At 46.8% G+C, this 21,905-nt stretch overlaps 1 protein-coding gene across 1 annotated transcript; it reads left to right on the top strand.

The window, feature by feature from the left end:
- The first annotated feature begins 1,030 nt into the window (after positions 1-1,030).
- On the top strand, positions 1,031-17,302 carry MLYCD (malonyl-CoA decarboxylase). The gene is made up of 5 exons (XM_063111102.1): positions 1,031-1,601; positions 8,220-8,332; positions 9,240-9,396; positions 13,723-13,872; positions 16,142-17,302. The coding sequence occupies exons 1-5, from the start codon at positions 1,059-1,061 to the stop codon at positions 16,673-16,675; spliced, it is 1,497 nt and encodes a 498-aa protein (XP_062967172.1). The 5' UTR covers positions 1,031-1,058; the 3' UTR covers positions 16,676-17,302.
- Positions 17,303-21,905: the final 4,603 nt, after the last annotated feature.

Below are 21,905 nucleotides of genomic sequence, written 5' to 3'. Positions count from 1 at the left end.
GATGTGCCTTTCCTTGGGTAACTACCTTGGCCAGGGGTAGTATCCCAGAAGGGAGGGGGACTCTGATATTTACCGGGAGGTGGGAATAGGGCTACCTCCAGCAGCCCTATTCCCCCCTCACATAACTATTTTTAGGCTCAGCTTAAACGTCATCTGCTCAGAGAGACCTTTCTTGACTGCCCTATCCACAGTGGGACGTCCACCCTAGCTGTGCTATTTTATATCACTCCACCCTGTTTATGTCCTTTATAGCACTTCTCACAATCTGTAGTTATTTTACTGTTTGTCTCCTTTATGTGACTGTAAACTACCTGAGGGCAGCATCTGGTCCGTTTTTTATCCCTGAGCCTAGTACAGGGCCTCGTGCATACCAGGTGATTAAGAAAAATTCTCTTGAATGAATGAACGCATGAATGAGGACCAAGGAAGGAGGGTCAGGCTGGGGAACAAGATACCCAGGAGAGCCCCGGTTTGTGGCATCCATGAAAATCTCTCCAGCAGGCAGCTGGAGGGGAGAAAGAGAGGGGCTCTGGGAGTTATCTGTTTAAGAAAACCCTATCACCGAATGGAGATCGCCTAGGCAGGGTCAAGACAAATGCTACCTCGCCAGAGAATTACCATGGGCATTTCTTAAGCACACACAGCTTCCTTAGCAACTCCCAGACACACTGCAGAAGAATCTCTGGGATGTGTAACACGCTCCAGGTGACTTTGATGCATCTGGAGAAGAGGACACACATATGCGGGGGGAGGGAGAGGACAGGGGCTGAGACGGTGACTTTAGATGGCCAAGTATTAGAACAGGAGGACAAGCAGGCAGCTGACAGGGAAAGAGGCCCCCGAGGCTGCCCCGCCTCCGCCGGGACCTTTGGGCACACTTGGCCTCGTGCCGCGAGAGGGAGCTGACCCGCCCCCACCGCTCCACACTCCGATTGGCCACCGCCTCGCCCGTCTCCCAGCCTCGACCAATGGGGCCGGCGCGCGCCGGAAGCCGGAAGCAGGAAGCCGGAAGCGCGGCAGCGGTGGCGGCGCCTCCTCGGCAGCTGTTGCCTGGCGCCATGCGAGGCCTCCGGCCAAACCTGAGGGCACCGCGTCTCCTCCCGCTGCGGTTTCCCCCGCGACCGCCGCGGCCGCCCGGACCCCGGCTGTCGAGCGGGCCGGCGGCGGCGGGCGGTGCCCTGGAGCGGGCCATGGACGAGCTGCTACGCCGCGCCGTGCCGCAGATGCCGGTCTATGAGCTGCGCGAGAAGACGCCGGCTCCCGCCGAGGGCCAGTGCGCGGACTTCGTGAGCTTCTACGGCGGCCTGGCCCAGGTGGCCGAGCGGGCCGAGCTGCTGGGCCGCCTGGCGCGGGGCTTCGGTGTGGACCACGGCCAGGTGGCCGAGCAGAGCGCCGGCGTGCTTCAGCTGCACCAGCGGCCGCGGGAGGTGGCCGTGCTGCTGCAGGCTGAGGACCGGCTGCGCTACGCGCTGGTGCCGCGCTACCGCGGCCTCTTCCACCACATCAGCAAGCTGGACGGCGGCGTGCGCTTCCTGGTGCAGCTGCGGGCCGACCTGCTCGAGGCGCAGGCCCTGAAGCTGGTAGAGGGGCCCGACGTCAGGGTAAGGCCCCGCCCGGGCCGCCCCCGACCGCCGGGCAGCGGGGACGGAGAGCCCGGGTCCGCGGGCCCTTGGCGGCTCTTCCCATGTAGTCCTCACCTGCCCGCCAAGCCCCAACCACTCCATCTTCTCCTGCCTGAAGCTGCGCGCACGTCTCCTGGAGTTACAGCCCTCACTCTCTGTCCCTTCCTTCCCACGCTGAGTCCTTGCCTTCCCCCAGTCTGACCTTGCAGTCCTCACTATATAGTGCTTACTAAATACTGGGCACTTGTCTGCCATTAACGTGACTCTCCTCGTACCTGATTACTGTACTCTATAAAGCCTCTTTTTCATTATTTTAGCTGAGAGGTTTCATCTGTTTGGAGTACCTGAACGAGTATCGAACTGAGCATCATTCTGAGAACCTGGACGGTGTCAGTAAAAGTTAGTTGGGCACCCCGTCTGTGTGAGACATTGTCCTAAAAAGTCCTCTGAAATGCACAAAGATGGCTAGAAGTCAAGGTCACCTCTGCCCAGGAGTCTCAAAGCCGTCTGCCCTCCTCTCTGCTGCGTAACCTTGGACAGGGAGTTTAACTCCCCGAGTAGCCCTAACGATAATGATTCTAAGTTGATTTCCTGAGGCCATCAAGGGCTTAGCATAGTGAGTTTATGTTAGATGCAGATAAATACTTTGAGATTTAGATTATTGTGACCTGAAAGAGTGCCTCGAGTTGCCTGTAGTCCTTTTATACTATTAGTATTAAATATGAAGTGACCATTAGCCTTCCCTTTTAGTGAACGAAAAACAATGTAAATGTTTCGGGAAGTGTCTGACATTCAGAACTTTACTATGTGTAATTGGCTTTAAGAAAGATTTAACCAGTTGAATGATTACGTCCTACCTTATTTAAGAGCTCTGACATTGGCATGATAGTTTTCACTTTCATTCCCTCAGTCAGAGGTGGGTGATAGGCATATCCCTTTCATAGTAAAGGAGATGGATACTGACGTGATGTGACTTGTCTAAGAACTCAGAGCAAATAGTGTCTTTGATCACCCACCCGGATCCAGGGTTCTTTGCACTACACTGTATATCACCATCCTGCTATCTGAGTTAACAACATTCATCCAAAACTTTATCTTTTTTTTTTTTTTTTTGGCTACTTAGCCTTAGATGCATAAAACTTGGGTGTAGTTAAGGGTGGGATTAATCTCAGAGTGATGACAGTCACTATGATTTGACTGTGATAGCTGGTTAATTTCAATGCTAAATGATACCTAGGTCCACAAACCTTTGGCCAAAAGATTCGCAGACTGAGAACTCACAGTTGTTGATTGCACATCATGAAATCAGTCATGGATTCTTACTGTATTGAATTGACCATGCTCTGGGCTCAAGGCCAATCTGAATGGCCGAGCTTTTGTGTTCCACACACTACGAACGTAGTATTTGAAATGTATTATCCCCACAACTAGATGATTAGCTCCTTGAAAACTGGGAATCTTGTCTTAAATTTCATGCATAGCAAAGTGATGAATGAATCATTGAGATAAACTCCTGGATGCCCTGGTGTGAAACAGACTAGGCAAACTAATCATCACCATTTGTCTCAGGGTCAGACTGCTCCACACTGCTCATCACACACTTCTTGTCACAGAGTTCTGAGCCTAGAACGAAGCCCAGAAGGACTTGAAAGGTTTCTCCACATCCAAGTGGGTCATAATATCAGACATTTGGACAGCTTTGGTCCTCCAGTTCCAAATTCTGATTCTGAGATGTTACCAAATACATCCCCTTGCTCTTCCCCACATGGGGACACTTGGTTATCACATGGTTGAGAAGCAACATCCTGACAACTGAACACTATAATATCAAGACTTGGGAGAAAGGGACTTGCCCTGGGAAATCCAGAGGCTGCCAGCAGTGCTAAGTCCTCAGACCTTTAAAGGTTTCCTTGTTTTTAAACCAAAGTTGTCCATACAGGTAAAGGAAAAAACATCGCATAATGGTCAGGCAAAAGTCACATGGAATAGAGAAATTAGTTGAACAGAAAATGAGTAATGACAGCCTAACCTTTGCCTCTGCATGGTTTGGACTTTTTGGTGGCAGAAGCCTTTTCTGTTTGCTCTATGATGCCTCTTCCATTTCTCTACGTAGAAATCCTAGCCTTATATGCAGTGCATGTAACTGTTAATAGCTGAATCTGTTAATTCCCTTCTCCTTTGCTCTATATAGTTATGTCAAAATGGTTTTAAATTCTTGTCATTTGAATCATTCTGAGAATAGAATTATTTTTTCTATCCATAGAAATTGTCAATTGGAACCTGATATTGTAACCTGTCACCAGAATGGCTTAATGTGCAGAGTCCATTTTTTAAATGGACTTTATTTTTTAGAGCAGTTTTGGTTCACAACACAACTGAGCAGAAGGTACAGATTTCCCAAATACCCACTGCCCTCACACATGCACAGCCTCCCCCATTAGCAGCATCCCCCACCAAAGTGGAACATTTGTACAATCAATGAGCCCACATTGACATATCATTATCACCCAGAGTCCACAGTTCACATTAGAATTCACTCCATGTTAGACATTCTATCTATTTGGAGTGCAGTCGATTTTGAGTCCGTTTCTTTTACCTCATTCTGGATTTCACATCTATGTTAAAGAGGCAACTTGGCTAGAACTTTTCACTTTTAGGAGTTCAGTGTTAGAAATCACTGGAAGTTTGGCACAAGAAGCTTTAGGGCAGGATTTGTAGACTCCCAGGAGCTTTCTTAAGTGCTGACTTCTCTCAAGGGAGCAGGGTGCTCACTCCCCAGTTGCCCCAGCTCTTGGCACTCCTGATTGTGTGCACACTGCACCCGTCACACAAGTCTGCTACTCATCTGGGCCCTGTTGACTTTTGGACTTGCCAGGTAAAGTCAAATGAACATGCACTGGTTACAGGAGAGCTTCCAGTGGCTTGCTGCTCAGTGTTTCCTAGATTGGACTCAGTCCACTGTGTGGCCTGTCGCAGGTCCTTTTTTAGTGACTCCTATAGGCTGAAAAGACACTTTGGGAGTAAGTGGCAAATGTGATGCTGACGCCGTGTACTTCACAGGACAGTGGGTATAGTGTACTTCACTGGGTGCGGAAGGGAGCTGATTTCCAGTCCCGTCTTTGCCATCTGTTGGTTAGAGACGTGATTTTAGTCAAATCACTTCACTCCCCTGGTCCATTGGCTCTGCACTGAGGTGAGATTTGGTTGATGGTCAGTAAGCTCAAGGTCAGCCTGCTTCTCTTCCAAGAGATGCCCTGAGGGATATATTGGAACTTTACTAAAAATACAGTATACAAGTGATGGCACAGTTTGTGTTATGGGAAATATAAGAATCTGGAAGACTGACATTTCCGTTGCGAGTGTAGCCTAGCATGAGGACCAAAGGCATATGGCCAGGGTGGTGTATATCTTTTTCCTTGGACATTTTAAATCAGAAAATGTTTATTTTCTCTCCCTTGGGGTTTCTTAAGCCTTTTTTTTTTTTTTTTTTTTTGTATAAAGATGACCAGTAAGGGGATCTTAACCCTTGGCTTGGTGTTGTCAGCACCACGCTCAGCCAGTGAGCTAACCAGCCATCCCTATATAGGATCCAAACCCATGACCTTGGTATTATCAGCACCGCACTCTCCCGAGTGAGCCACGGGCCAGTCCTTAAATCTTTTTGATATAAAGTTCAGAGTCAGTATCAAGTGTCCTTTCTGGGAAGATAAAAGTGACTATGCTGAAAGTTTTTACAGTGGCAAAGGTCAAATATCATTGATTGTGTTTTTCAAGACAGCAAATGCAGTGTACTGAGAAGGTGAGCGTTAATTAAAAGGCTGTTAAAAGCATAATTGTATCAGACTTCTTGATTCAAACTAGGTCTCCACTCCCGTGGTGTATCCATTTGATGCAGATCTGTAGAATTCCTTGTATTACCATAAGTGAATTGATCTTAATGGATTTATTCTAAGAAAGGAATTTTAATTGCTTTAATAATTAAGGAATTTGTAGTAGAAAAGATACTTGTCAATATCCTTGACTTCTGTGATCACAAAACCCCCGATTTTAACCTGTAGAAATTGAAACAATAAATGAATTATTCAGTATAAGGAGTGACATAAAATCCATAAAGCAGTGTAATCATACCAGGAGAAGAAATGTTCCCTTTGGTTACAAGGTAAAAAGTGTTCTTTTTTTAGAAAGAAAAAATGTTCTTTTCCTCTGTCAAAGTGCGAAATGAGCTTAGATGGTTGTTATGGTGCCTAGATACACAGCCATTGGGCAGAAACAAGTCTGGTTTCTCATGTTCTTTCATGAGCGGGGCAGGCAAGGTCTTTGAGCTCAGAGAGGCACAAATTCAGATCCGCCCCATCAGTCACCCTCAGTGCTCCTGTCTCTGAAATGTGCTCAGTGGTGTCTGAAGAGGAGTGTAAGAGATGACAGCTTGTGTTAGCCAGATACAGCTCCCTGGAAGGGGCCAGACCCTGCAGCAAAAGCGTGCATGCTGCCCTGTGCCCACGGGACCTCATGGGTATGTGTCCTGCTCTGCTGACTGCTTCCTGCCTCTGGGGTCCTGGGGGATGGGCTGTGGTTTATAGGCTTTGCGTTTTTCTCCAGAGGCACATTTAGTTGATGACTTGTTTCTCAGAGATAAAATCCCCGTGAAACTGAGTTGAATCCCCAGTGTAGGAGAAGGTCTGAGCACTGTTCAGCGATTTATGGGCGCTTGAGGAAAGTTGGCCTTTACATCATGGAAAGGTTTCTTGACGGGCGATTTGAACATAGGAATTGTGGTGAAATGAGGCGCTCAAGCCTTCCCAGAAGTGAGGAACTAAAGAAAGGACTAAACTCTATCAGACACGGTAAATGTTCCCACCACTGCAGCTGCCCAGCAGAGCTAAGCCCTGGTATGCAAGCTGTTTGGGTGGGCTTCTCTGCTTTTATGTCAATGTAGTAGTCTTCATTGTTTCTAGTAAATTCTGTGCTTAACTATGCTAAATGAGAATTTATTTTTAGGTGGGAATGTATACCCCAATATATACAAGTATACACCTGGGGGGGGCACTTTTGTGAGTTGGAATCATACCTGAAATGTCTTAGCCTCTGTAGTGTTACCCTTACCAGTGGCTTTCAACTCTCTTCTCCACCTTAGAGCTTCTGAGCAAAGAAAAGTAACTTTTCTTCACACACGAAAAATGGGCAGATCTTGATAGCCAAAAACCTGAGAAGAAAGAGTGGGAGACAACCTTTTCTCTGCTAAAAGGAGAAGTTGTCTGGTATGCTAAACAGTGTTATCTAAGACCATTGGAATTAGCAGTACAGAATAAACTGAGAGCTAACGCTGACTTTAGCATCACCAGAATATTCCCAGCAGTTGTGTTTTTCAGTCTTGTTGATAAATGATTGCTGAATTAATGAGTATAAAGCAGAAGAGATTTCTCTCCCTCATGTTACTTGCAATCCAGTAACCTTGCTGCATGCTGTTGTTAATTCCAGACTGAACAGCTGTTGTCAGTGTTAGAATTAAGCAGTGGAGACTTCTCACCTTTCACCTGGATTCCCAGTTCTCGTGTGCCATCGTCACATTTTATAGCTGTCAGTAGCCCAAAATAGAACGAAGAGACTTTTGCAAGGGGAGCTTTCATCAGCCAAACCATTTCTTTAGTGATTAATACTGAGTTAATACTGAAACTAGGTATTTCCAGCCTTTTCCTATCATAAGGTGATATAGATCTGCCCATACATGGTATGCAGAACTCAGCTAGTCCATCCCTAACCACTTAGTGCAGAAGCTCCTAACCTGGGGTCCCTGGACCTTTGGGGATGGGCCACAGATACGTATCAATGGGGGGCAGTAAACTGTATGCAAAATTTTATTCACGTTTTCATTTTTCTAGGGAGAGTCTGGTTTTTAGCACATACTCTAGAGTGTGAGAAGATCCCAGGAAAGTTAAGAACTGTTGTAGTCAAACGCAGAAAATACAGTTTTATAAAGAGCCATTCTGTATTGTCTGGCAAATGAGATCCCTTCCTGCTACTTCCTCATCACCATTCTTTCATTTTTTTTTTTTTCTTCTCTTTTTCATTTGATATCAGTCTACTAATGAATGCTTTGGAAACCGCAGAAGTTAATCAGAAACAGACTCTGCCCTTACAGAATGGGAAGAATAGGAAACATAGGAATCATGGTTTGTCATACCAAGTGATGTTCCTGAGGGGATGAGGACTTGTTGAGCCTGTGCTGTCTGTGTACCTGTGTTTCCTGTATGATGCGTCTGTCACCATTGTACTGATTTTATATATTTAGTTATGTTCACAACAGCAAATGAATTGGAATATATTTGATTTGGGCAACTTAGTTCAAATTGAATGTTCTCAGTCAGGTGTCTTACAGACTGAAGTAGTTAAGTCTAAAAGAGAGTTGAATCAAAACCTCTCTTGGTTTGAGATAAGAATTCAATAAAGATGTTTCAGAAAAAGCTGTTTAGAGAATCGCCTTGCACAGTCTTCTTCCATGTCATATTTTAGCATTTTAATTCTTGGTGCTAGCAGCAACACAGAGGTGGGCTTGATCCATCACACCCCGAAGGCCTACGCTTTATCTTCTTCTTTCAGGAAATGAATGGGGTGCTCAAAGGCATGCTCTCAGAATGGTTTTCTTCAGGGTTCCTAAACCTGGAACGGGTTACCTGGCATTCACCATGTGAAGTGCTTCAGAAAATCAGTGAGTAAGTATTGAGGTTTTCATTTTCTCATATTTTAGCCAAAAGTCAATCTCCATTTACATGTACATTTTATTTCAAGCCTTATGAAACCAAACATAGTATTTACAAACATTGTGGCTGTTGTCACACATGGATAGAAACTGATCAGTATGTCAGTAACCTGGGGTCTTACTTATGTCCTCATATTTAAAGCAAACTGGCCCACTTTATAGCTTCCCAAGCCCCCATGATCAGACTTGTACAAACTCACTGGACCAAGTCTGCATTAATAATCAAAACAGTATTTCATTCATCTAATTGTTAAAATTTCTCTCTTGGATAAAATCTCTAACTGAACTATATTGTACGTAGTTACAACACATCCAGGACACAGTGTCCTCACCACATTCCATGCCGTCCCATGGAATCTAAGGCTTGAGAAGTGTCCTGCTGATTGAAGTGTAACAAACTCAAACAGCTGATAGTGCCTGCTGCCATTTCGCGTGCCAAAAACAAAATAGTGGTTGGATGAGGTTGCAGGATGAATGGACCCGAGAGATGGGTGTCTGTGGACTGAAGCCACTTTCGAACTGCAGGGAACAAAGGAAAGACGCAACAGAGTGTTCCAGGATGAAGCATTTGAGTAGCTTTTGCATAAAATCTGCAGCATAAGAGCTTCCCGGGAGCCTCACAAACTTAAAGTGGGTATTAAGAATTAGAGCATCATTGTGTATGTAAAATAGTTATTAATTGTATTCCTCTCAGTGCTGTTTCACATTAAAATGATTTTCTTTGAATTTTCCAGAAGAGCCAATTAAAGCTATATTTAAAGGATTTATTTGACTTCAGTGAATAATACGAAAAGGAATCAGCAGTCATTATTTAACTTGTAAGTTATACATCTGTCTTATCTCTGTGATTTTCTCATCAGGTCTGAGGCTGTGCATCCTGTGAAAAATTGGATGGATATGAAGCAGCGTGTTGGGCCTTACAGAAGATGCTACTTCTTCTCTCACTGTTCAACCCCTGAAGAGCCCCTTGTAGTTCTGCATGTGGCGCTGACCAGTGACATCTCCAGCAACATCCAGGTACCTGCAGATGGTCGACCAGGACAAGATAGGCACCCCACAAAGGCTCTGAGGTTTTTTTTTTTAACTTGGTATTATCTTCTTTCTAAAAAATTAATTGCTTTGGACTTCCACGGACTATTTAATGGGTTAGATAAAATCTCCAGATTTGTTGCTATAGAATGTGGAAGTGTAGTGTATAGACAGTCATGGAGCAAGGAAAGCACTCATCCAGCTGTGTCGTTCTTGAGTTAAGACACGGGAAGTCCATTACCGAACGTGTTTGTGAGGCAGAAAATAGTTATGGAAGGAAGATAAATAGTTAGGGAAGAAGAGACACAAGGATGCCTGGCTCAGCTTCTCAGCATGTGTTAAGTGTTTACAGGGAGTTTTAGAAGATATATGATTGAAAAATTGAAAGATATACTGTGTACCCTATGCCTAATAGAGGCCCAGAACTCTGCCTGGTTCACGGAGGTTTGTAGGAATCATGTCTGATAGTCCCTTCCTGTGGCAAACTGATCCTCTCCAGGAGGAGTTGGGCAGGAGTGTCTGAAATATTCATGCAGGCACTCAGGTTACGGAAGGACCAGTGGCCACACTGCAGGGTCTGGAAGTAGGAGAACAGAGCTCAGTGGAGGTGAAGACAGGTTGGGGGAGAGTATCAGACATCTGGGTCAGAGTGGGTTTGCTCAGAACAAGAGCACATGGGGGTGAAGCCTGGGGTTGGAAAAGCCTGTCAGGAAGTTGAATGGATGATAAGACCGGCCCCCTGAGCAGAGCTTCCCAGCCTAAAAAGTTAGAGAAATTGAACGGGGCAAACAGGCAGGTGTTTTTGATCACCACGGAGAAATTCTCTTACAAGTTTTGTGTTTGAAAAAGTCATACTCTCACATGCTGTTAGTGAGACTAGAAGTTATTAGGACCTCTCGTGAGGACAGTTTGACAATATGTGTTGAAATATAGAATGTGCACTCCTTTTGACCCTAAAAATTCCACTCTTAGGAATTTATCCTGGGGTTATACTCAGACCTGAGAGTGCACGGTTGCTCATGCAGCCTTGTTTGCAGTCTGGAAAGTGCTGTGAGTTAATGTGTCCCCCAAAGGTTCATGTTTTGGAAACGTGATCTCCATTGAAACAGTGTTAAGAAGAGGGTGGGAAATCCAATTACAGTATTTAAAAGGTTGGGCCTTTAAGAGGTGATTAGATTATGAGGACTGTGCCCTTGTGAATGGATTGATCCGTTCATGGAGTAATAGGTGTCATTCTGATGGCTTTGAAAGGAGAGCAGGTGAGAAGGTTGGCTCACTCTTGCTCAGCCCATTCTTGTTATGCTGTACATTGCTGTAGAGGGTCTACCACTGAGAAAAAGGCCCTCCCCAGATGTGTTCCCTGGACCTTGGACTTCCCAGCCTCCAAAACTGTAAGAAATAAATTTAATTTCCTCATGAATTACTCAGTTTCAGGTATTGTGTTATAAGCAGCAGAAACGGACTAATACGGAAAGGCTGGGGTTACTAACCTAATAGTCCATCAGTAGAGGATGAGTTAAAGAAATGGTGGTGTGTACACATGGTGCATCCTCACATACGCTGGATCTGTGTGTGTGTGTGTGTGTGTGTGTGTGTGTGTGTGTGTGTGTGTGTGTGTGTGTGTGTGTGTGTGTGTGTGTGAATATTAATGTAGGTTTATATTTTTGACACGGAAAGCCAACCTTGACTCACTGTTGAATAAAAATTCAGATTATAGAATAGCACGTAGTGTGTGGTCTTACTTATAATATTAACAGTGCTGATTGAGCTCATGCTCTGCGTCTGTCAGTCCACGAAGAACATTCCGTGTGTTACCACTCAGAGCCCCCTGTGAATTACGTATTATTATTATTATTATTATTATTATTATTATTATTATTATTATTATTATTATTATCGTCCTCATTTTAGACATGAGAAAACTGAGGCTTAGGGAACATCAGTAACTCACCCACAACCAGAGAGAAAGTAAGGGTGGGACCAGGATTCAAAGCCGGCCTCATCCTGACGCTGAGGGAAGGTGCCTTTCATGTGTGAAAAACTGAGCAGATGCATTTGTGCACATGTGAGCATGTGTGTGCACAGCTATATGTATATGCATATTTAAACATATACATGCCAACAGCCCATGAGATGACCTAGATGTGTTCATCAGAAGGTCAGCAGCAGGTGTGGATGTTACACTTTGGAGTAACTTGTGATTTCTTCTTTACGAATTCATTCTTTGCCTCTTTAACATTACACGTATCTCATTTGAATAACCAAAGAAAGATTTGTTTTATTTTGAAAACTTTAAAAAAAGATTGCTGGGAATTTTTGAATAAGGAACCACAAGATAACCTGCAGACTTCCTAAAAAATGAAGGAGACCATCATGGAGATGAAGACTAGGAGGGATGTGAAGTGCACTCTGGTCTTTGAAGTGCGGATTCTTCCATCTGAGGGCAGGTGCAGCTCCCAGCCCAGCATAGGCCTTGGGGCGTCACCTCCGTCTCATGAGCTATCCCACTTCCCTCACGGCAGCATTTCTTAACTTTTCGGGGGTCGGTCACAGACCTTGTTGAGAATTTGAAGAGGATGGAAGCTGAGCACATTTACTCCAGAGGGGGGGATATGCACAGACTCACACATTCATACACAATTTCAGAAAGTTTGTGGACCTCCAGACCTCATCCACGGGCTCTAGGCTAAACACCCCTACTTCAAGAATCAAATGTAGCTGGTGGGAGTTAAAATGGTTTAAATGTGTTCTTCAAAAGCAATCTGGCGTACTGTGAACAAGTGGGAAAAAACACTCTCTTTATTCTCACTCAACAACAGTCACACACAGAAGACTGGCTTCTGTGACCACATATGTGGGGACAGCTCCCTGCTGGCAAGCAAGCCAGCAGTTTCTCAGCAGATACCAGCTGGGTGCCCTCCAGATCAGTTCCGGCACTCTACCTGGAGATAGCATTAGATCCCACAGGTTGAGGGCTCAGTCCCCCCAGACTGCCCCCCACTTCAGATACCAGTTGCAAGTCCAGGGCTCGGGAACTTATTACCAACGAGCTATAAATTAGGGTTCCCACAGCCCCTTCCTTGGATTTGATTAGTTTGCTTGAGTGGTTCTCAGAACTCAGAGAAACAGGTACATATGTTTACCAGTTTATTATAAAGGATACAGACAAAGAGACACACAGGGTGAGGTATGGAGGAAGGGCACAGAGCTTCCATGCTCTCCCTGGGCCACCACCCTCCAGGAACCTCCACATGTTCAGTTATCTGGAAGCTCTCTGAACCCAGCCTCTTGGGTTTTTATGGAAGCTTCATTACGTAGGCATGATTGAAGGATGGACAGCCATGTAGAAATGTGATTGGACAAAAAGTGTCTGATCTAACACTAACGGCCTGGATTGGGAAACCCAGCGAGGCATGTCTGTTCAGGCTCTTCTTGGCCTCTCTGTGCAGTGTTCTTTCCTCCCAGCATGGGGCAGGACCACTCCTGAAATGGGGGTCTTAAGACCTACAATCAGCTAAGGTACATCAGAGAATTTTCTTCCTCAGACAGAAAAAGGAGCAGGTGAAAGGCAGGCAGGAGAAGGTCAGAGAGTAGCATGAGCCCAGAACCATGGACAAAAACCAATACATAAATATCATAATGTCAAAACCTGCATCAAAGCAAACTAGAATGTAACTGCCTGCTATTCCACTGTTATCAAGTGACCTTCAGAGGATTGGGTTCAGAAAACCCTACAATCAGAAATGAGTACCAGTAAAACTGGATTTCAGCTAAGTGACTTTCCAGTATAAGTTATTTCTTAGATTGCTGCTTGTATGTGTCTATGTGAATATGTGTTTTCATTTGGGAAAATCAAAGATGTTGGCACAGAGTCAAAAAAGGTACATAGAAAAGTCATAAAAGGGTAGATTTGCAAAAAGAAAAATCATGTAGGACTGCATATGGCCTACTGAATAGAAGCAAAGATAACTTAACAGGTAGAAAAAGCAGCCTTTTAAGGAACGGCAAAGAAAGAGGAGCTATTTGGCCTCGACGAAGGTTGTGTGTTACCTCTGGGTGTTGTGGGGGAGAATGGAAGCAAGTTTCAGTTTGCATGAGAATTTCAAGTGGTAGAGATGATACACCCAGGGAGGCTGTGAAATGGGCACCTCCAGGACAGGCAGCATCGGGTCTCTATAGCTAAACCCAAGTCAGGGAGCCGAGGTCTCTCAGCTCTTTCTGTTCTCTGGGAATGGTCTTATGACCAAAGCGGAAGGGTTGTGTGGGGGTGGGGAGAGCGTCCACCTGCTCAGGTCCACCATTGGTGTCTCACAGGCAATAGTGAAGGATTGCCCTCCATCGGAAACAGAGGAGAAGCACAGAATTGCTGCTGCCATCTTCTACTCCATCAGTTTGACTCAGCAGGGACTACAGGGTGTTGAGCTAGGCACTTTCCTTATCAAGCGAGTCCTCAAGGAGCTGCAGGTAAGGCGGCTGTGTGGGACAGACGGGGATAGCCCTGTGTCTGCTGTTTAAATGTGGTCTGTTCCCATTAGTGACTCTTGCAGGGTGTCGGGTTTTGTGGTGGGTGACACAGGATGAAGATAGCAGCTAAAGGGAGGGAGAAGGCCGTAGAAAAATGCCAGATGCCCCTTGGCAAGTGCTAGGAGCCATGAGACTGCCAGAGGGACAGGAATGATGTTGAGAAAAGGCATCCAGAATCCAGCTTCTCAGTTGTCCACAGAGTGCAGATGTATTCTCAGGACATCGGCTCTCTCCGGTGTAACCTCTTTCTGGTTTTCCAGGATGCTTCTGATCTCATGTGTTGTCCCAGCATGCATGTCAGGCATGCCCCCTTCACCCTCAAGTGTCCTGGTTTGTATGATACCATCTGTGGCCATCCTGGCTGTGCCTGACCTTCCCCTCCCCACCCCATGCTGCCCACACTGCCCACACTGCCCAGGGCCTCTGGCTCTGCCGTTGCATCACCGAGGGCTTTCTTGTGGTCTGTAAGGGGTGTTGAGGTTAGGCCAGGCAGCTTGAAGATGAAATTAAGTGCATTGGCTTATTTTTGATCTCACTCCCTTCTCTTTGCTGTCCCGTAAAAAACACTTTAACCATTCTACGTGGTTCAGGTTCATTTTGGGCCTGGGCTCTTTTGTTTTTTTTACTGGCTGCTGGCTGGTACAGCATCCGAACACTTGACCTTGGTGTAATCAACACTGTGCTCTAACCAACTGAGCTAACTGGCCAGCCCTGGTCCTAGGCTTTTTAAAACTATTTCATCAGGGGCTTGGATGAACTACAGTGAGTAGAATCTAATCTTTAGGTAAAATAACTAGATTGTTAATCATTGGCTCTGAGCGTGGTGTTCTCTGCTTTGGGTGGCTTCCACACAGGTCACCACAGCAGCAGCTCTTCCTTAAAGGATGACAGAGCAAAATTAAAATATTTACGTGTTTCCTGTTAAATTCATAATCAGTTTTTAATCTCAGAACTCAGGATTCAGTTGGTGTCAGCTTCATTATTATCGCTGTCTGCCACTCTTTCCCCAGAGGTGGTAACAATCCACATCTAATTGATATGTTTCTTGTTTTCTTTTTCTTTGCTGAGGGTGTTAATGAATGGGGCTGGGAGAAGGGATGTGCATGGGTAAGAACAGCAGAAGGAGGGAGAGCAGAGTCCAGGATACTGGGTGACTCAGCCACAGACTGTGCTTCTGAGTCAGAGCTGGCCCCAGTAGCCATCATGCCGGTGTCACTTACCAACACTCGGCCATGGGCCAGAGAGTCATCAAGGAGAGTCTTGAAGGAAGCAGTGTTATCCTCTGCACCAAAATGTTCCTCAGGGTTTATAAAAGCAGAACACTCGAGAGCCACTTTAAATGCCCAATGAGAAGAATGTGGTCAGGGAAATCATGGTATAGTCTTATCTTTTAATATTAGTCCGTCATTAAAATTATGTTTTTGAATTTTAAATGATAATGGAAAATGGTCATAATACAGATTCATAAGGCAGAATCTAAAATAAGTGTCTCATCTATGTAGAAATTGCATAGAGAAAGACCAGAAGGAGTTACACTTTATCAAACTGTTGAGATTAGTTTCCCAGAGTAGTAGAGTGTGGTGGTTTTCCTCTGTCATAAGTTTTTTTAAAATTTTCCATACTGAGCATATATTACATTTATAATCAGAAAGTACTAGATTTTTTGAAATGATAATTGAGATCTTTATATAGTTTGAACAGTAACGTTTGAACCGTATTGTATGCTATGAAGAAATACCCTCTATTTCCCCCTCTGGGCAGTCAGTCCCTAGTACTGTGTGCCAAGCATCAAACCCTGTTCTGTGGCCTCAAAAGCATCCACCAGGGGGCGTGGGGTGGTGGAAAGATGAGGTCTGTTGTCAGAAACTGCATACCAAGTCCCACCTTACAGTGGCCAGCTCTCTGATTAGGCAGGTCCCCTGATGCACTGGTCTCTGTTTTGCCAACGTGGCGATGGTGCAGATGGAGACACCATCTTAAAGCCTTGCCTTGGGGACTCAGGATACCTGCAGGCCTGGCACACATCAGGTTCCAAATCATTGTTTCTTGAAAGAAGAAAAATAATGCATGTCAAATGTCACTTTGTGAACTCTACAGCAGTATACAAAGGTGTATGATGCATAAACTATAGATCGAGAGGCGTTCCTATGTCATAATATACCTGCTGAATTTGTGTGTGTCTTTTCTCCACCCCATCCATGCTTTACAGAAAGAGTTTCCTCACCTTGGGACTTTCTCAAGTCTGTCGCCGATACCTGGATTCACCAAATGGCTTTTGGGGCTTCTGAACTCACAAACAAGGGAGCGCCGTGGGAATGAGTTGTTTACAGACTCGGAGTGTCAGGAGATCTCTGAGGTCACTGGTGGTCCCGTTACCGAGACTCTCAAGGTCGCTCTCAGCAGCAGTGAGTGGGTGAAGTCCGAGAAGCTGGTCAGGGCACTGCAGGCCCCGCTGATGCGGCTCTGCGCCTGGTACCTGTATGGAGAGAAGCACCGGGGCTATGCCCTGAACCCTGTGGCCAACTTCCACCTGCAGAATGGGGCCGTGATGTGGCGCATCAACTGGATGGCCGACAGGAGCCTCAAGGGCATCACGGGCTCATGCGGCCTGATGGTCAACTACCGCTACTACCTGGAGGAGACGGGTGCCAACAGCACCACCTACCTGGGCTCTAAGAGCATCAAAGCTTCCGAGCAGGTGCTCAGCCTGGTGGCCCAGTTTCAGAAGAACAGCAAGCTCTGAATATAAAGCGCTCCTGAAGCACATGCCCCGGCTCGGAAGGGAGGTTTCCCGGGTGGGCCAGGATTGTGCATCAGGGGAGCTCTTTGAGGAAGCCAGCGCTGGAGTGCATCCCACTGCCCACAGCAGGTCATGCTGAGGTAGGCCTAGCTTTCCTCATGCTGGGAGGATGCACTGCCTGGTGCACATGGGGTGGGGACTCTGCGCGCTGTCCAGAAGAGTCTGCTGTTGCCTTCGGCTTGCCCCTGCCCGGGGCCAGTGCTGTGACACCTCCATCTTCTGGAAGTTCCGCAGCCTCACAAGGACCAGGGCGAGTGGCCCAGATGAAAACAGATTTTCCTTCAAGTTTGTAGAGTGCAATTCGGTGATGGTTGCTTTAGCCGTTTCTCTTCTCACAATGCAAAAGGATAAAAGGATGATTTCCTTTTATGCTACATTTTACCAGGTAAATGCTGAAGCTCGTAAGTGTATGAAAAGTATGTGACTTTGCTCAAAGTGTAGTAACTTAAATCATTGAGCACAAAAGATGTTGCTGCTTGAGGCATACGTTGGATTATAGACTAAATTTACAGTGATTCAAGTTCATGATGAACTTACTAGTGAAGAACAAGTTTGTTCTATAAAGCATTAAACATGATTATTTAATGGTGGTGGTCTTTAGGGCCTGGTAAGGCTGGAGTCGGCTCTGAAAGGGCAGCTGTGCCGTCGTTCCCCAGCCAGCCCATTGGGATGTTTGGGAGTTGAATGAAGGGGGCCACAACAGAGATGAGGAAAGAGGCGATCATGTGGTTGTGGGAGGGACGAGGGTATGTGAGTTTGTGTCTCTGTCTGTCTGTGTCTGTGTGTGTGCATGTGTATGTCTGTGTATGTGTGTGTCTGTGTCTACGGTGTGTCTGTGTGCTTGGGTCTGTGTGTGTTTTTGTGTGTCCTTGTGTTTCTGTGTGTGTCTTGATACATGTCTGTGTCTACATGTATATTGGTGTCTATGCGTGTGTGTGGGTGTGCACATATCTGTCTGCAGTGTCTTGCTGTCCTTGGTGGGGCAGATGGGTCTTCTTGCCTTCTCAGCCTTTCATCTTCCACACCCAACCCAGGGTCCGTCTCTGTCATCTTCTGCATGTGACTTGCTTCCTCATGACAGACGGTTTGATGGTGGTCACTGAAATGTTTGCTTTTCCTGGACCTGGTGGGAGCAGCCTCATGCCTTTCAGCATTGCTTGGGCTGACTCTGGAAGGCCAGGGGCTCTGGAGCTCCTTGCAGGCCAGTGGGCAGCAGTGCTGGCACCCTGTCAGGCCCCCTTCTAAAGGCAGAATTCTTTACCACAAATGTCCCCAGACCCTCGGTCACCTATAACCTTCTTCTGCCTTACTGTCTTTCTCAGCCTTTGGCCTAGGTCTTAAAGGAGACCAACAATCTTCTGCATTTTATCCCTCTCCCTCCAAAATGCCATGGGAAGATCACAAGTCCTGGAATCATTCGGGCCAGAGTCTCAAGGCCAGTCAGCTCACATCAGTCGTGTCACTTCTGCCCCATCCAGTGTCTCCTATGTGAAAGGGAATGATAACAATACCCACCCCTCAGGCTGCTGGGAGGCTGGGCTAAGGTAGTAGCCATGGAGGGCCTTGGCGCACCAGAGGCACCTGTAAGGCAAGTGACCTATGTGTCACTGGGAATGAGGGCTCCTGAGCCAGATCTTAGGATAGTGTTCAAATCAGTCTCGTTATTGCGGCCGGGCCTCTTCCCCTTCAGTAGGGCAGCTCATCAGATCACATTACTCTTAGGCCAGATTTGACCTCCCCCACTTTTTGACTTACTGCTAAGGCAGTTTCTTAACCTTTTGTGAGTTGCAGATCACTAAAATTCTGTGGGCCTTGCCCTGGGAAAACATACACATGATGCACAGTTTTTTTTTGCATTTCCAGGGAGCTCCCAGCCCTCCCACAGCCATTCATAGCCCCCATTCTGTTTGGAGTGAAAAGCAGACCTCATCAGCATGAGATGGAAGCACGTGGATAGCAGCTCATCTTTCCAGGCTGGGGCTGCTGCATGTGAACCACTGACAGACCAAAAGGTGGCCAGGACTTTCCGCCTCAGAGACAGCCCTGTCCAGGCAGGGGCTTGTGAGATGCCCTGGAGCCCCCCCACCCCCCACATTGGTCCCCAGGCCTGGCATTCAGCCTCTCATGCAAATCCCCCAGGCTCCTGTGTCGCATGTTGCTGTGCCAGGGCCTCCCAGGCTCCATGATCACTGCACTCTGGGAGCCTGGGAAGAAGGCAGGCGTATCCCAAGACTGCATCTCCTAATTCCTGCATTTCACACCCTCTTTATTTCAGCTCAAATATACACAAAGTAGAGAGAAATAATGAACCTGTTACCTGTCACCCAGCCTCCCCAGTCATCGGTAATTTTCCTTTTTTTTCAAACATCTTATTCTTACACAGCCTTACGTTTAGCAGATGCTCAGTGAAGATTGGATGGATGAATGGGTGGTGGCGGGTGGAGGGGTGAAGGGACATGCTAACATCCCTTCTCTGTGCCTCGATCCAAATTACTGAGGGAAAAAGAGCCATGATGCCTCCGTCACACGCACTGAGCCAAGATACCCCTCTCCTCACATGTTACAGGAAAACCCCTCATTTATTTACTTCTCACACTTATCCTAAAACCCCTAGAAGGGCAGAAGGGGGCCTGTGGCTCCCCGCTTCCCATGGGATGACCAGACTGCCCAGCTTTACTTATGTCATCTTTCACCTGGTGACCACAGCAGAGCAGGAATCAGAGGCAGATGGTGGCCAGGTCTAAAGGTGACAAAAAATTACTGGATCCTAGCATTCTGAATTTACATCCTACAGGAGAGTGCCACCCACTGTCCAGGTGACATCATCACAAGGGGAACACAGTGGCTAAGAGCTCAGCCGCTTGGTCTCCCAGACCTCGTTTCCATCCCACTTGCTCTCAGAGGGACCACGGGCAACCACTGACCACAGTGTCTTCCTCTGTCCACTGCCCAGGAGTGTGACTGGCTCCCAGCAGGTGCACAATAGTCATTAGTAGTTAGTTTTCACTGTGCCTTAAGTTCAAAACTGAAGCCACACCCTGACCCCACTGTGGAGCCTGCTCCCCGGCAGCAACCCCCTTCTCAGTCTGAGGCCCAACCTCAGAGCTTGGAGCACATCTCTGATGCCATCTCAGCAGTGACTCTGCGCCCCTCCTCCAACACCAGGGACCCAAGTCTCTGCTCTCCTCATCTCAGTGCTCTGGGGTCTGTGGTTCAGATGGACCCCAGCCCCCTCCATTCCATCCATAAGGGTCTCACACGAGGCTCGGCCCTGGGCACTGGGGTTCAGATTGGAGAGGTGCAAATGGACTTGGGGTGCACTCGCTCTAACTAGTTCACGGGCCCCCTTTTTGTGCAGAGCGTGATAGTAGAAGCCACAGACTTCGGCTCCAGCCAGCACCCAGCTCCAGTCCCAGCCCCACCACTTTGCAGCTGGGTGACCTGGAGCAATCTAGCCACCTTCACTTTGCCTCAGTTTCCTCATCTTTAGCTACCCTACAAGATGCTGACAGGCATTCCTCAAAGGAGATAAATATATGAAGTGTTTGACCAACTCCTGGCCTAACAAGCCACCATTACTGTCACTGTTACAAACCTGCTCACGTCTGGGCTCCAACTGGGCACCACCATAACACACCTGAATGAAGGTGCTGCGATCTATCATCCCTTTATGTGGGTACTAGAACGTTTGTTGGTTTTATGGCTTTGACTCACAATTTCTGAGTAATTTGGTCCCTTGAAAGGAGGAAGGACAGGAACTACAGGGCGCTTGAGGGAGCCTAAGCCAGATAAGGCTCCCCAGCTCTGGCAGCCAGCCCCTGGCCAGCAAGCTCCAGCCCTGCTCTGCTGGGCCTCCTGCAGAGTCTGAACTACTGGGGTCACTCCGATGCTCCTCTGAGAGTTTGCCCTTCACGCCCTCCAGGTCTGAAACAAAAGTTGACAGCTCTTCCCTCTCTCCTTCATTGGGGGTGTATTAGTCTGTTTCTGTGGCTTATAACAAAATACTTGAAACTGTGATTTATAAAGAAAATGAAATTTATTGCTTACAGTTTCTGAGGCTGGAAAGTCCAAAGTCCAGGGAACCCATCTGGTGATGGTCTTGGTGGTGGCAACAGTTATGGCAAGTTATTGCATTGTGAAAATGGTGGAGCAGAGAGAGAGACAGACTCTCCTCTCTGTTAAAGCCGTCAGAACCAGACCCCTGACCACCATTTTTAATCCATTCTCTACTGTGTAGGCCTACAACCTAATCACCTCTTCAAGGCCCCACCTTTCAGTTACCATAAAAGGATTTCCCACCCTCTTAACAGTCACAGTGGGGACCAAGTTTCTAATACATAAAACTAGGGGGACACATTCAAGCTTCAGTGAGTTTTGGGAGGACATAATTCAATCCATTACAAGGGGACAGGACACTCTCCTGCACAAGGGAGCTGCTCCTCCTCCTCGTTCTGTACATGGCTTAAAAAGTAGGGGGGACATCAATGTTTTTGCAAGCATTAACTTATTCTGGGCTTTGTTCAAAATTAACTATAAGATATATTTAAGATTTAAATCAAACTAGCATCTTGTTCTGATTTCTAACTGGTTTTTGAGGCACTGCAATGTGAAATCCATTTTGATCTATTGTTGGAAACAAAAGCTTCTCACTGATTTCTACTAACCACAGTTTCTGCTTTATTTGCAACTCAACAAAATCTATAGAGGTGCCACCAGGTCTTGCCTTTGTCTTGTTTTGTTTTTCCAAATTGCATTTGTGTTTCTCTCCTAGCTAATTTGTGATCATTGAGGAAGGGAGAAAGAAATGCCGTTTATGGGGTCCCTGCTCTGGGCTGGCTGTTCTCCCTACAAGTCCCTAGCCCCAAGAATCCCTTCCCCCACAAAGGATCTCATCTCCATCCATGTCCACCCCTGAAGCCGGAGCGAGGGTTCTCATCTACAGATGAAACTGAGGCCCACGGAAGGCTGAGCCACTGGTGAGGGCAGAACTAAGACTGAGACCTAGGCTGAGCAGTGCCCAGCTCTTCTTTTCCCACTCCACTGACGGGCTTCCCTACCGGACAGGGCGCAGAACATAGGCATGGCACCAGCAAGGGCCCAGCAGCAGCTAGAGCAGAGTGAGTCACTGGAGCTGCAGCAGGAGTGTGGGGAGAGGGTCAGCGAAGCAGCCTGG

Source organism: Cynocephalus volans, chromosome 10 (assembly GCF_027409185.1).
Source record: "Cynocephalus volans isolate mCynVol1 chromosome 10, mCynVol1.pri, whole genome shotgun sequence".
Lineage (NCBI taxonomy): Eukaryota > Metazoa > Chordata > Mammalia > Dermoptera > Cynocephalidae > Cynocephalus > Cynocephalus volans.
The sequence above is the reverse complement of the archived record's forward strand: the minus strand, read 5'-3'. Positions and strand labels throughout refer to the sequence as shown.